General features: G+C 42.7%; 1 protein-coding gene across 1 annotated transcript in view; it reads left to right on the top strand.

Annotated features, from left to right (window-relative positions):
• Positions 1 to 13855, top strand: part of LOC120029338 (BTB/POZ domain-containing protein 3-like) — a 30261-nt gene extending 16406 nt beyond the window's left edge. Inside the window, exons 2-6 of the mRNA XM_038974572.1 lie at positions 54 to 144; positions 3961 to 4079; positions 4679 to 4880; positions 10934 to 11128; positions 13220 to 13855. Coding sequence (XP_038830500.1) covers positions 54 to 144; positions 3961 to 4079; positions 4679 to 4880; positions 10934 to 11128; positions 13220 to 13855 — 1243 coding nt within the window. The remainder of the gene's footprint in view (positions 1 to 53; positions 145 to 3960; positions 4080 to 4678; positions 4881 to 10933; positions 11129 to 13219) is intronic.
• The last annotated feature ends 623 nt before the right edge of the window (positions 13856 to 14478 follow it).

Genomic DNA, 14478 nt, shown 5'->3' with positions numbered 1-14478 from the left:
TTCGTTCAGTCCGCCATTACCTTTACGTTACCTTTTTCTGGTCTGTTTTTTAGAAACTCTGTGATGTTCAACAATGAGTTGATGGCCGACGTTCACTTCGTGGTGGGACAGACCGGAGGGACTCAGAGACTTCCAGGACACAGGGTAAGTGTAACTAGCGGGGATCGAACCCTTCTCCTGATCGTCACGGTCCAAGGGTGATAATTGAGATTAAGGTAGGGATAATATATCACTAGAACATGATTTCAAATAACCTCTGCTACATAAGACTTTTACCTAACTGTCCTCCGCTACTTAAGACTTTTACCTAACTGTCCTCTGCTACATAAGACTTGTATCTAAATGTCCTCCGCTACATAAGACTTTTACCTAACTGTCCTCCGCGACATAAGACTTGTATCTAACTGTCCTCTGCTACATAAGACTTTTACCTAACTGTCCTCCACTACATAAGACTTTTATCTAACTGTCCTCCGCTACATAAGACTTTTACCTAACTGTCCTCCGCTACTTAAGACTTTTACCTAACTGTCCTCTGCTACATAAGACTTGTATCTAAATGTCCTCCGCTACATAAGACTTTTACCTAACTGTCCTCCGCGACATAAGACTTTTATCTAACTGTCCTCCGCTACATAAGACTTTTATCTAACTGTCCTCCGCTACTTAAGACTTTTATCTAACTGTCCTCCGCTACATAAGACTTTTATCTAACTGTCCTCCGCTACATAAGACTTTTATCTAACTGTCCTCCGCTACATAAGACTTTTATCTAACTGTCCTCCGCTACATAAGACTTTTATCTAACTGTCCTACGCTACATAAGACTTATACCTAACTGTCCTCCGCTACATAAGACTTTTAACTAACTGTCCTCCGCTACATAAGACTTTTAACTAACTGTCCTCCGCTACATAAGACTTTTATCTAACTGTCCTCCGCTACTTAAGACTTTAATCTAACTGTCCTCCGCTACTTAAGACTTTTATCTAACTGTCCTCCGCTACATAAGACTTTTATCTAACTGTCCTCCGCTACATAAGACTTTTATCTAACTGTCCTCCGCTACTTAAGACTTTTACCTAACTGTCCTCCACTACATAAGACTTTTATCTAACTGTCCTCCGCTACATAAGACTTTTACCTAACTGTCCTCCGCGACATAAGACTTTTATCTAACTGTCCTCCGCTACATAAGACTTTTAACTAACTGTCCTCAGCTACATAAGACTTTTACCTAACTGTCCTCCGCTACATAAGACTTTTATATAACTGTCCTCCGCTACATAAGACTTGTATCTAACTGTCCTCCGCTACATAACTTTTACCTAACTGTCCTCCGCTACATAAGACTTAAGACTTTAATCTAACTGTCCTCCGCTACATAAGACTTTAATCTAACTGTCCTCCGCTACATAAGACAGTACATAGGTACTGTTTAAGGAGACCACATCATCATCATCATCATCATCTTCTAGTTCTGTCTCACCATCTATGCTCTCTCTCCAACAGTATGTTCTGTCTTCCAGTTCTGTCTCATCATCTATGCTCTCTCTCCAACAGTATGTTCTGTCTTACAGTTCTGTCTCATCATCTATGCTCTCTCTCCAACAGTATGTTCTGTCTTCCAATTCTGTCTCACCATCTATGCTCTCTCTCCAACAGTATGTTCTGTCTTACAGTTCTGTCTCATCATCTATGCTCTCTCTCCAACAGTATGTTCTGTCTTCCAGTTCTGTCTCACCATCTATGCTCTCTCTCCAACAGTATGTTCTGTCTTCCAGTTCTGTCTCATCATCTATGCTCTCTCTCCAACAGTATGTTCTGTCTTCCAGTTCTGTCTCATCATCTATGCTCTCTCTCCAACAGTATGTTCTGTCTTACAGTTCTGTCTCACCATCTCTCACCTCTCTCCAACAGTATGTTCTGTCTTACAGTTCTGTCTCATCATCTATGCTCTCTCTCCAACAGTATGTTCTGTCTTCCAATTCTGTCTCATCATCTATGCTCTCTCTCCAACAGTATGTTCTGTCTTCCAGTTCTGTCTCACCATCTATGCTCTCTCTCCAACAGTATGTTCTGTCTTCCAGTTCTGTCTCACCATCTATGCTCTCTCTCCAACAGTATGTTCTGTCTTCCAGTTCTGTCTCACCATCTATGCTCTCTCTCCAACAGTATGTTCTGTCTTCCAGTTCTGTCTCACCATCTATGCTCTCTCTCCAACAGTATGTTCTGTCTTCCAATTCTGTCTCATCATCTATGCTCTCTCTCCAACAGTATGTTCTGTCTTCCAGTTCTGTCTCACCATCTATGCTCTCTCTCCAACAGTATGTTCTGTCTTCCAGTTCTGTCTCACCATCTATGCTCTCTCTCCAACAGTATGTTCTGTCTTCCAGTTCTGTCTCACCATCTATGCTCTCTCTCCAACAGTATGTTCTGTCTTCCAGTTCTGTCTCACCATCTATGCTCTCTCTCCAACAGTATGTTCTGTCTTCCAGTTCTGTCTCACCATCTATGCTCTCTCTCCAACAGTATGTTCTGTCTTACAGTTCTGTCTCATCATCTCTGCTCTCTCTCCAACAGTATGTTCTGTCTTCCAGTTCTGTCTCACCATCTATGCTCTCTCTCCAACAGTATGTTCTGTCTTACAGTTCTGTCTCATCATCTATGCTCTCTCTCCAACAGTATGTTCTGTCTTACAGTTCTGTCTCATCATCTATGCTCTCTCTCCAACAGTATGTTCTGTCTTACAGTTCTGTCTCATCATCTATGCTCTCTCTCCAACAGTATGTTCTGTCTTCCAGTTCTGTCTCATCATCTATGCTCTCTCTCCAACAGTATGTTCTGTCTTCCAGTTCTGTCTCATCATCTATGCTCTCTCTCCAACAGTATGTTCTGTCTTACAGTTCTGTCTCATCATCTCTGCTCTCTCTCCAACAGTATGTTCTGTCTTCCAGTTCTGTCTCATCATCTCTGCTCTCTCTCCAACAGTATGTTCTGTCTTCCAGTTCTGTCTCATCATCTATGCTCTCTCTCCAACAGTATGTTCTGTCTTCCAGTTCTGTCTCATCATCTATGCTCTCTCTCCAACAGTATGTTCTGTCTTACAGTTCTGTCTCACCATCTATGCTCTCTCTCCAACAGTATGTTCTGTCTTACAGTTCTGTCTCACCATCTATGCTCTCTCTCCAACAGTATGTTCTGTCTTACAGTTCTGTCTCACCATCTATGCTCTCTCTCCAACAGTATGTTCTGTCTTACAGTTCTGTCTCACCATCTATGCTCTCTCTCCAACAGTATGTTCTGTCTTACAGTTCTGTCTCACCATCTATGCTCTCTCTCCAACAGTATGTTCTGTCTTACAGTTCTGTCTCACCATCTATGCTCTCTCTCCAACAGTATGTTCTGTCTTACAGTTCTGTCTCACCATCTCTCACCTCTCTCCAACAGTATGTTCTGTCTTACAGTTCTGTCTCACCATCTATGCTCTCTCTCCAACAGTATGTTCTGTCTTCCAGTTCTGTCTCATCATCTATGCTCTCTCTCCAACAGTATGTTCTGTCTTACAGTTCTGTCTCATCATCTATGCTCTCTCTCCAACAGTATGTTCTGTCTTACAGTTCTGTCTCACCATCTCTCACCTCTCTCCAACAGTATGTTCTGTCTTCCAGTTCTGTCTCATCATCTATGCTCTCTCTCCAACAGTATGTTCTGTCTTACAGTTCTGTCTCACCATCTCTCACCTCTCTCCAACAGTATGTTCTGTCTTACAGTTCTGTCTCATCATCTATGCTCTCTCTCCAACAGTATGTTCTGTCTTACAGTTCTGTCTCACCATCTATGCTCTCTCTCCAACAGTATGTTCTGTCTTACAGTTCTGTCTCATCATCTATGCTCTCTCTCCAACAGTATGTTCTGTCTTCCAATTCTGTCTCACCATCTATGCTCTCTCTCCAACAGTATGTTCTCGCTGTCGGCAGTTCGGTGTTCCATGCCATGTTTTATGGAGAGCTTGCGGAAAACAAGGATGAAATCCGGATTCCGGACATGGAGCCTGCAGCATTCCTGGCAATGTTGAAGTAAGGAAGAAGTCCTCTCGTTTTCTTACCTCCGTATATTTCTCCTCTTCCCTCTATTTCTGAATTCCAAATTGAACATTTCTCTCTCATTCTCTCTCTCTCATTCTCTCCCATTCTCTCCCATTCTCTCTCATTCTCTCTCATTCTCTCTCTCTCTCTCTCTCTCTCTCTCTCTCTCTCTCTCTCTCTCTCTCTCTCTCTCTCTCTCTCTCTCTCTCTCTCTCTCTCTCTCTCTCTCTCTCTCTCTCTCTCTCATATCTTGCGTATCAAACTGTAGCTAGAGCCCTATTGTCCCTGGTTAAATATAGTGCACTATGAAAGGAACAGGGTACCATATGGATCGCAAACACAGTGTTGAAATGTACCCTGATAATGTTACAGGCCTTGGGATGGAGGTGGTGAGGTCAGTCTAGAATAAATACTGTACAAGATAAGGCACTGATTTCTCCATCTAATATTTCACACAGCTTCTTTTTTTTTTTTTGCAGTACATTAATCAATCATCAATAATAAGAGTCAAATCAAAAATAACTGACAACATGTTTTTATATTATAATTATTATTCTAATACCCACCCCTCTACCTGTACCTGTCCCCAGGTACATCTACTGTGATGAGATTGACCTGAGTGCTGACTCAGTGCTGGCCACGCTCTACACTGCTAAGAAGTACCTCGTGCCCCACCTGGCCAGAGCCTGTGTTAACTTCCTAGAGACCAGCCTTTCGGCCAAGAACGTTTGCGTCCTGCTGTCACAGAGCTGTCTGTTTGAGGAGCCGAAGTTGACGCAGCGCTGCTGGGAGGTGAGAAACCTTTGTGAATATTGGATTGACAAGGAGGAGGTGAGAAACCTTTGTGAATATTGGATTGACAAGGAGGAGGTGAGAAACCTTTGTGAATATTGGATTGACAAGGAGGCTGGTGAGAAACCTTTGTGAATATTGGATTGACAAGGAGGCGGTGAGAAACCTTTGTGAATATTGGATTGACAAGGAGGCGGTGAGAAACCTTTGTGAATATTGGATTGACAAGGAGGCGGGTGAGAAACCTTTGTGAATATTGGATTGACAAGGAGGAGGTGAGAAACCTTTGTGAATATTGGATTGATAAGGAGGAGGTGAGAAACCTTTGTGAATATTGGATTGATAAGGAGGAGGTGAGAAACCTTTGTGAATATTGGATTGACAAGGAGGAGGTGAGAAACCTTTGTGAATATTGGATTGATAAGGAGGCGGGTGAGAAACCTTTGTGAATATTGGATTGATAAGGAGGAGGTGAGAAACCTTTGTGAATATTGGATTGACAAGGAGGAGGTGAGAAACCTTTGTGAATATTGGATTGACAAGGAGGAGGTGAGAAACCTTTGTGAATATTGGATTGACAAGGAGGCGGTGAGAAACCTTTGTGAATATTGGATTGACAAGGAGGAGGTGAGAAACCTTTGTGAATATTGGATTGACACGGAGGCGGTGAGAAACCTTTGTGAATATTGGATTGACAAGGAGGAGGTGAGAAACCTTTGTGAATATTGGATTGACAAGGAGGCGGGTGAGAAACCTTTGTGAATATTGTACTGACAAGGAGGAGGTAAGAAACCTTTGTGAATATTGGATTGATAAGGAGGAGGTGAGAAACCTTTGTGAATATTGGATTGACAAGGAGGAGGTAAGAAACCTTTGTGAATATTGGATTGACAAGGAGGAGGTGAGAAACCTTTGTGAATATTGGATTGACAAGGAGGCGGTGAGAAACCTTTGTGAATATTGGCTTGACAAGGAGGAGGTGAGAAACCTTTGTGAATATTGGATTGACAAGGAGGCGGGTGAGAAACCTTTGTGAATATTGGATTGATAAGGAGGAGGTGAGAAACCTTTGTGAATATTGGATTGACAAGGAGGCGGTGAGAAACCTTTGTGAATATTGTACTGACAAGGAGGCGATGAGAAACCTTTGTGAATATTGGATTGACAAGGAGGCGGTGAGAAACCTTTGTGAATATTGGATTGATAAGGAGGAGGTGAGAAACCTTTGTGAATATTGGATTGATAAGGAGGAGGTGAGAAACCTTTGTGAATATTGGATTGACAAGGAGGAGGTGAGAAACCTTTGTGAATATTGGATTGATAAGGAGGCGGGTGAGAAACCTTTGTGAATATTGGATTGATAAGGAGGAGGTGAGAAACCTTTGTGAATATTGGATTGACAAGGAGGAGGTGAGAAACCTTTGTGAATATTGGATTGACAAGGAGGCGGTGAGAAACCTTTGTGAATATTGGATTGACAAGGAGGAGGTGAGAAACCTTTGTGAATATTGGATTGACACGGAGGCGGTGAGAAACCTTTGTGAATATTGGATTGACAAGGAGGAGGTGAGAAACCTTTGTGAATATTGGATTGACAAGGAGGCGGGTGAGAAACCTTTGTGAATATTGTACTGACAAGGAGGAGGTAAGAAACCTTTGTGAATATTGGATTGATAAGGAGGAGGTGAGAAACCTTTGTGAATATTGGATTGACAAGGAGGAGGTAAGAAACCTTTGTGAATATTGGATTGACAAGGAGGAGGTGAGAAACCTTTGTGAATATTGGATTGACAAGGAGGCGGTGAGAAACCTTTGTGAATATTGGCTTGACAAGGAGGAGGTGAGAAACCTTTGTGAATATTGGATTGACAAGGAGGCGGGTGAGAAACCTTTGTGAATATTGGATTGATAAGGAGGAGGTGAGAAACCTTTGTGAATATTGGATTGACAAGGAGGCGGTGAGAAACCTTTGTGAATATTGTACTGACAAGGAGGCGATGAGAAACCTTTGTGAATATTGGATTGACAAGGAGGCGGTGAGAAACCTTTGTGAATATTGGATTGACAAGGCGGAGGTGAGAAACCTTTGTGAATATTGGATTGACAAGGAGGAGGTAAGAAACCTTTGTGAATATTGGATTGACAAGGAGGAGGTGAGAAACCTTTGTGAATATTGGATTGACAAGGAGGCGGTGAGAAACCTTTGTGAATATTGGATTGACAAGGAGGCGGGTGAGAAACCTTTGTGAATATTGGATTGATAAGGAGGAGGTGAGAAACCTTTGTGAATATTGGATTGACAAGGAGGCGGTGAGAAACCTTTGTGAATATTGGATTGACAAGGCGGAGGTGAGAAACCTTTGTGAATATTGGATTGACAAGGAGGTAGTTTTACTTCTGACAGCATTTATTAAAGATGGGTCACTATAATATAGTAGTTTCAGGAACATCTTTCCTAAAATAGAACAGGATATGTTACATAGGGATAGGGCATTATGGGTACTGTCAAATATAATGCTACTATTATACGCTAAACAAAAATATAAAATCAAAATGCAACAATTTTAAAGATGACTTGAGTTACAGTTCATATAAGGAAATCAGTCAATTGAAATGAATGAATTAGGCCCTAATCTATGGATTTCACATGACTGGGAATACCGATATGCATCTGTTGGTCGGGGCGTGGATCAGAAAACTAGTCAGTATCTGGTGTGACCACCATTTTCCTCATGCAGCGTGACACATCTCCTTCACATAGAGTTGATCAGGCTGTTGATTGTGGCCTGTAGAATGTTGTCCCACTCCTCTTCAATGGCTGTGTGAAGTTGATGGATATTGGCGGGAACTGGAACACGCTGCCGGGACACGTCGATCCAGAGCATCCCAAACATGCTCGATCAGTGACATGTCTGAGTATGCAGGCCTTGGAAGAAGTGGGACGTTTTCAGCTTCCAGGAATTGTGTACAGATCCTTGCAACATGGGGCCGTGCTTTATCATGCTGAAACATGAGGTGTTCGGGGTGGATGAAAGGCACGACAATGGGCCTCAGGATCTCGTCACGGTATCCCTGTGCAAATTGCCATAGATAAAATGCAATTGTGTTCGTTGTCCGTAGCTTATGCCTGCCCATACCATAACACCATCACCACCATGGGGAACTCTGTTCACAACGTTGACATCAGCAAACTGCTCGACAACACGACGCCATCTGCCCGGTACAGATGAAACTTGGATTCATCCGTGAAGAGCACAATTCTCCAGCATTGCAGTGGCCATTGAAGGTGAGCATTTGCACACTGAAGTCGGTTACAAAACCAAACTGCAGTCAGGTCAAGACCCTGGAGAGGATGATGAGCCACGGAGATGGGCTTCCATGAAACCGTTTCTGACAGTTTGTAGAGAAATTATTCGGTTGTGCAAACCCACAGTTTCATCAGATGTCCGGGTGGCTAGTCTCAGACGATCCCGCAGATGAAGAAGCTGGAAGAAGAAGGTCCTGGGCTGGCAAAGTTACACGTGGTCTTGCGTTTGTGAGGCAAGTTGGTCTTACTGCCAAATTCTCTAAAACTATGTTGGAGGTAGCTTATAGTAGAGAAATTAACATTTTGTTTTCTGGCAACAGCTCTGGTGGACTTTCCAACAGTCAGCATGCCAATTGCATGTTCCCTTAAAACTTGAAAAATCTGTGGCATTGTGAGTCCAAGCCCTGTCCAAGCCGGGGGAGATGGGGGAGGGGGAGGGGTTCTACTAAGCTATAATGAATTGTTTTAAGAAGGTCAAAACGAGGATTTTTTTTGCTATTTGATTTAGAATTTTAAGACCCCTTGAAGTATCAAAAACACGTATTAAATGAAAAATCTTATTTGGCCTTGCTGCTATTAGCCCATACAAATGCATAACATAGTCACTACATAGAACAACAGATAGTCCCACTCAAAGAATCTAAAGGATGTTTGTTCTGACGTGTCTGTCCTATATCTATATATAGAAACACAAGAAACATCAGGAAACAGTTTTTATTTTATTTTTTGACATGTATTTAACCCCTTATTTTTGGTTCTAAACAGTCTCCATATATACTTCCATGCATTTTTTCAACTGGTACCGGGGGACCTTCAGACGAGTGAGAGTGAGAGTGAGAGTGAGAGTGAGAGTGAGTGAGAGTGAGAGTGAGAGTGAGTGAGAGTGAGAGTAAGAGTGAGTGAGAGTGAGAGTGAGTGAGAGTGAGAGTGAGAGTGAGTGAGAGTGAGAGTGAGGCCTGTGGGAGTCCTACAGAAAAACAACAATATGTGGTCGTGAGAGTCTCATCTTTCCACAGAGGGGTCATATTGATATTAGTAGCCCAAACTGTTTGGACGCTACTGACAGAAGTTGGCGGATTGGCTGATTGGCTGAACCGACTTAAGACGAGTCCCAAGACACTTGAGAACAAACGGTTCGGACGCCTGTGGCGGATGAATCCGAATTAGTTGGGTAATTGAGATGTTTTATTTGCATAATATGCTTATGTGATATACTTGTCATTAAATGTATCCCTTTGGACTCTGGTGTTGGCAGTTGCACTTTTCCCTCAGCTAGGGCTCAGTCACTTGGGGCCCAGAGAGGGGAGAGGTCAGGCTTGTCTTCATATGTCAATGTATCTGTTAAACCATGTGATGCTATCACCTGGGGCCCAGTCACCTGGGGCTCAGTCACCTGGGGCTCAGTCACTTGGGGCCCAGAGAGGGGAGAGGTCAGAGGTCAGATATTCTTTCACATGTCCCTGGTCCTATGCAGAATATCAGAAAGGGAAGAGGACAGAATGGAACATTGTCTTCATATGTGAATGTGTCTTTACCTATTCTTAAACCATGTGAAGGGATGGCGTGATTAATGGGGAACCAATTACTTGTCTCCACAATGTCTGTGCGCCAGTCACTCCCACCTTTTCCCATTGGGGGGAGGTGTATGGCAGTGTCTGGAACCATTGTATGTCCTCTCTGATCTTACACTTATCCTGGGATAGTGTATGACCTAGAGGCTCACTCCCCTCAGTGAGCTTGTCCAGGAGTGGGGTCAAGAGGGGGTTTACTTGAGATGGGAGTATCTATAGTTGACAATTGATATATGCCATTGAATGAGTTGATGTTTTTGTACTATGAAGTATCAGGAACGAGATTAGAACCTCGTCTGAGGGACCAAACTGAACGATAATTTATAGCGAATGCTTTCTGGCTACGGGATACTCCTCTCTCAAGTAAAAGTCTTCTTTGTGAACAGTTCCTAAATATCTGTGGTTTGTCATGTCAAAGGGGGGTGGATCTTTGCTATAAAAGATCTCAGTAGGTATTGTGTTGACACTCTCAACGGTTCATTTAAAATGGCGAATCGTTGAAAGTCAATTGCTAATGCAAAGCTAATGCAAAGCTCTTATTATTAAAGATGTAGTTTAAGTATAACTCTGACTGGTGTGTGAAGTCTGTCTCTCCTCATTTGGTAATACAGAAATTAAACTAAAATTAAATTAAAATTAAACACCACATGCAACAGACGATTTTGTGAGAAGACCGCTTTTATGGACTCATGGTCTGACAAACACTACTCTATCTCTGTAACCTTTCACCACAGATGTGGACTGATGCAGTGGACAGCGACGCATCAAGCTCTAGCTTAATTTGCAAATTAGATTTCCTCGGGGGTGCAAACATCACCCTTAGGGGGTTAATCAGCTTCTTGATATGCCACATGTCAGGTGGATGGATTATCTTGGCAAAGGAGAAATGCTCCCTAACAGGGATGTAAACAAATTTGTGCACAACATTTTAGAAAAATAAGCTTTTTTTGCATATGGAACATTTCTGGGATATTTTATTTCATCTCATAAAACATGGGACCAACACTTTACATGTTGTGATTTTATTTTATATCAGTATATTTTGGGCTAAAATGCATTTATCATTGATGTTGTCTGTTATCTTGAATTTGTGTCTCTGCAAGCTGAAAAAAGATGCGGCCAAAACGCATCTGTAGCCTACAGATTATTCATGCTGTCCATCCTCATCCCACCAGGTGATTGATGCCCAGGCAGAGCTGGCCCTGCGGTCGGAGGGTTTCACTGACATCGACTCACAGACACTAGAGAGTATCCTCCAGAGAGAGACCCTCAACGCCAAGGAGGAGGTGGTGTTTGAGGCAGCTCTGAGCTGGGCCGAGGCAGAGTGTCAGAGACAGGACCTCACCACCTCCATCGACAACAAACGCAAGGTACTACTAACGGGATTACAGCAACAATGACAGTAACTAGCAACCCAACATTTTAGCCATTATTGCAAGAGGTTGACGAGGTTGCTAGGTGTTTTACATTTTTTAAATTTCACCTTTATTGAACCAGGTAAGCTAGTTGAGATCTGATTTGCAACTGCGACCTGGCCAAGATAAAGCATAGCAATTCGACACATACAAAAACACAGAGTTACACATGGAATAAACAAACATACAATCAATAATACAGTAGAAAAAAAGCAAACAAAAAGTCTATATACAGTGAGTGCAAATGAGGTGAGATAAGGGAGATAAGGCCATAAATAGGCCATAGTGGTGAAGTAATTACAATATAGCAATTAAACACTGGAATGGTAGATGTGCAGAAGATGAATGTGCAAGTAGAGATACTGGGGTGCAAAGGAGCAAGATAAATAAATAAATACAGTATGGGGATGAGGTAGTTGGATGGGTTATTTACAGATGGGCTATGTACAGGTGTAGTGATCTGTGAGCTGCTCTGACAGCTGGTGCTTAAAGTTAGTGAGGGAAATATGAGTCTCCAGCTTCAGTGATTTTTGCAGTTCGTTCCAGTCATTGGCAGCAGAGAACTGGAAGGAAAGGCGACCAAAGGAAGAATTGGCTTTGGGGGTGACCAGTGAAATATACCTGCTGGAGCGCGTGCTACGGGTGGGTGCTGCTATAGTGACCAGTGAGCTGAGATAAGGCGGGGCTTTACCTAGCAGAGACTTGTAGTTAACCTGTAGCCAGTGGGTTTGGCGACGAGTATGAAGTGAGGGCCAACTAACGAGAGCGTACAGTTCGCAGTGGTGGGTAGTATACGGGGCTTTGGTGACAAAATGGTTGGCACTGTGATAAACTGCATCCAATTTGTTGAGTAGAGTGTTGGAGGCTATTTTATAGATGACATCGCCGAAGTCGAGGATCGGTAGGATGGTCAGTTTTACGAGGGCATGTTAGGCAGCATGAGTGTTGGGTGAAGGTCACTACATTCTATTATGAATGTGTTTATTGATGATATCTTATGCTAATCTACAATAGTATGGCATGTTTAGGGGTACTTTGCATGGCTCCTCAGTGGCTCCTCCTCCTCAGTGTGTCAAGTATTTGGGGTTTACCAGGTGTGGTTTTAATATATGCAGTTGAAGTCGGAAGTTTACATACACTTAGGTTGGAGTCATTAAAACTCGTTTTTCAAAGACTCCACAAATTTCTTGCTAACAAACTATAGTTTTGGCAAGTCGGTTAGGACATCTACTTTGTGCATGATACAAGTCATTTTTAAGACAATTGTTTACAGACAGATTATTTCACTTATAATTCACTGTATCACATTTCCAGTGGGTCAGAAGTTTACATACACTAAGTTGACTGTGCCTTTAAACAGAAAATTATGTCATGGCTTTAAAAGCTTCTGATAGGCTAATTGACATAATTTGAGTCAATTGGAGGTGTACCTGTGGATGTATTTCAAGGTCAAGCCTCTTTGCTTGACATCATGGGAAAATCAAAAGAAATCAGCCAAGACCTCAGAAAAAAATTGTAGACCTCCACAAGTCTGGTTCATCCTTGGGAGCAATTTCCAAATGCCTGAAGGTACCACGTTCATCTATACAAACAATTTTTGTGGGCAGAACTGAAAAAGCGTGTGCGAGCAAGGAGGCCTACAAACCTGACTCTGTTAAACCAGCTCTGTCAGGAGGAATGGGCCAAAATTCACCAAACTTATGTGGGAAGCTTGTGGAAGGCTACCCGAAACATTTGGCCCAAGATAAACTATTTAAAGGCAATGCTACCAAATACTAATGTAAACTTCTGACCCACTGGGATTGTGATGAAAGAAATAAAAGCTGAAATAAATCATTCTCTACTATTATTCTGACATTTCACATTCTTAAAATAAAGTGGTGATCCTAACTGACCTAAGACAGGGATTTTTTACTAGGATTAAATGTCAGGAATTGTGAAAAACTGAGTTTAAATGTATTTGGCTAAGGTGTATGTAAACTTCCGACTTCAACTGTATATATTTTTTTGAATGAATGAATGAATCAACCCTCTTTCTATTTTTAGGTGCTGGGCAAGGCCGTATTCCTCATTCGCATCCCCACCATGACATTGGACGACTTTGCCAATGGAGCCGCTCAATCAGGCGTCCTGACCCTGAACGAAACCAACAACATCTTCCTGTGGTACACCGCAGCCAAGAAACCGGACCTCCAGTTCGCCAGCCAACCACGGAAGGGCTTGTCTCCTCAGCAATGCCACCGTTTCCAGTCCTGTGCCTACCGGAGTAACCAGTGGCGCTACCGGGGACGCTGTGACAGCATTCAGTTCACCGTGGACAAACGCATCTTCATCGCCGGGTTCGGCCTCTACGGCTCCAGCTGCGGATCGGCGGAATACTCGGCTAAGATTGAGCTCAAACGCCAGGGCCTTCTCCTCGGACAGAACCTGAGTAAATACTTCTCTGATGGTTCTAGCAACACGTTCCCCGTGTGGTTTGAGTACCCCGTGCAGATAGAACCGGATATGTTCTACACGGCCAGCGTGGTGCTGGATGGGACCGAGTTGAGTTACTTTGGACAGGAAGGCATGACGGAGGTGCAGTGTGGGAAGGTGACCTTTCAGTTCCAGTGTTCGTCAGACAGTACTAACGGAACCGGAGTCCAAGGGGGACAGATACCTGAACTCATCTTCTACACATAAAGAAACCTAATGCCTAATGTGTACCTTCTTTGACCATCCACATGTCTGGTCCGCGTCCTCTCACCTCCTTGGAAAAGTATACCATGAACATGTGCGGACGGGAGCGGAACGTTCAATATTGCAACATTTTGTTTGAGTGGCTGTGCGGAAGAGGAAGGTATGAATTATGGACCATACCATTAGTTTGGCAGTAAATTGACCTAGTGGCCTCATGGGTGGAATGTAATTCATATTTTTCATAATTGCATTATTAATTAACTTACTTTTTTTTTTTTACTTGCTGAAAATCCAGTGTTTCTATGTCAAATGGTGTTGTGATATTTCAGTCTTCTGTGATGTGTATAAATTGGAATATTGGAATGCAAACTCAAAAAGTAATACATTTCGACTCGATATCTGACATGATACAGCCCGTATCCATGTGTGTGAGGTATATACCTTCGTAGATGTGTTAACTGTAACCAATAAATACTCTGTGTAACCCTGTTTTAGCCCACCGCACAAAAACGTTTTAAAGACGTTGGATGGTCAAAATGTGTCCATGCTGACTGAGAATGGATTTAGTTTCTAGGTGTCACACCCTGACCTTAGTTCCTTTGTTATGTCTCTATTTTGGTTTGGTC

Source organism: Salvelinus namaycush, chromosome 35 (genome assembly GCF_016432855.1).
Source record: "Salvelinus namaycush isolate Seneca chromosome 35, SaNama_1.0, whole genome shotgun sequence".
Lineage (NCBI taxonomy): Eukaryota > Metazoa > Chordata > Actinopteri > Salmoniformes > Salmonidae > Salvelinus > Salvelinus namaycush.
The sequence above is the reverse complement of the archived record's forward strand: the minus strand, read 5'-3'. Positions and strand labels throughout refer to the sequence as shown.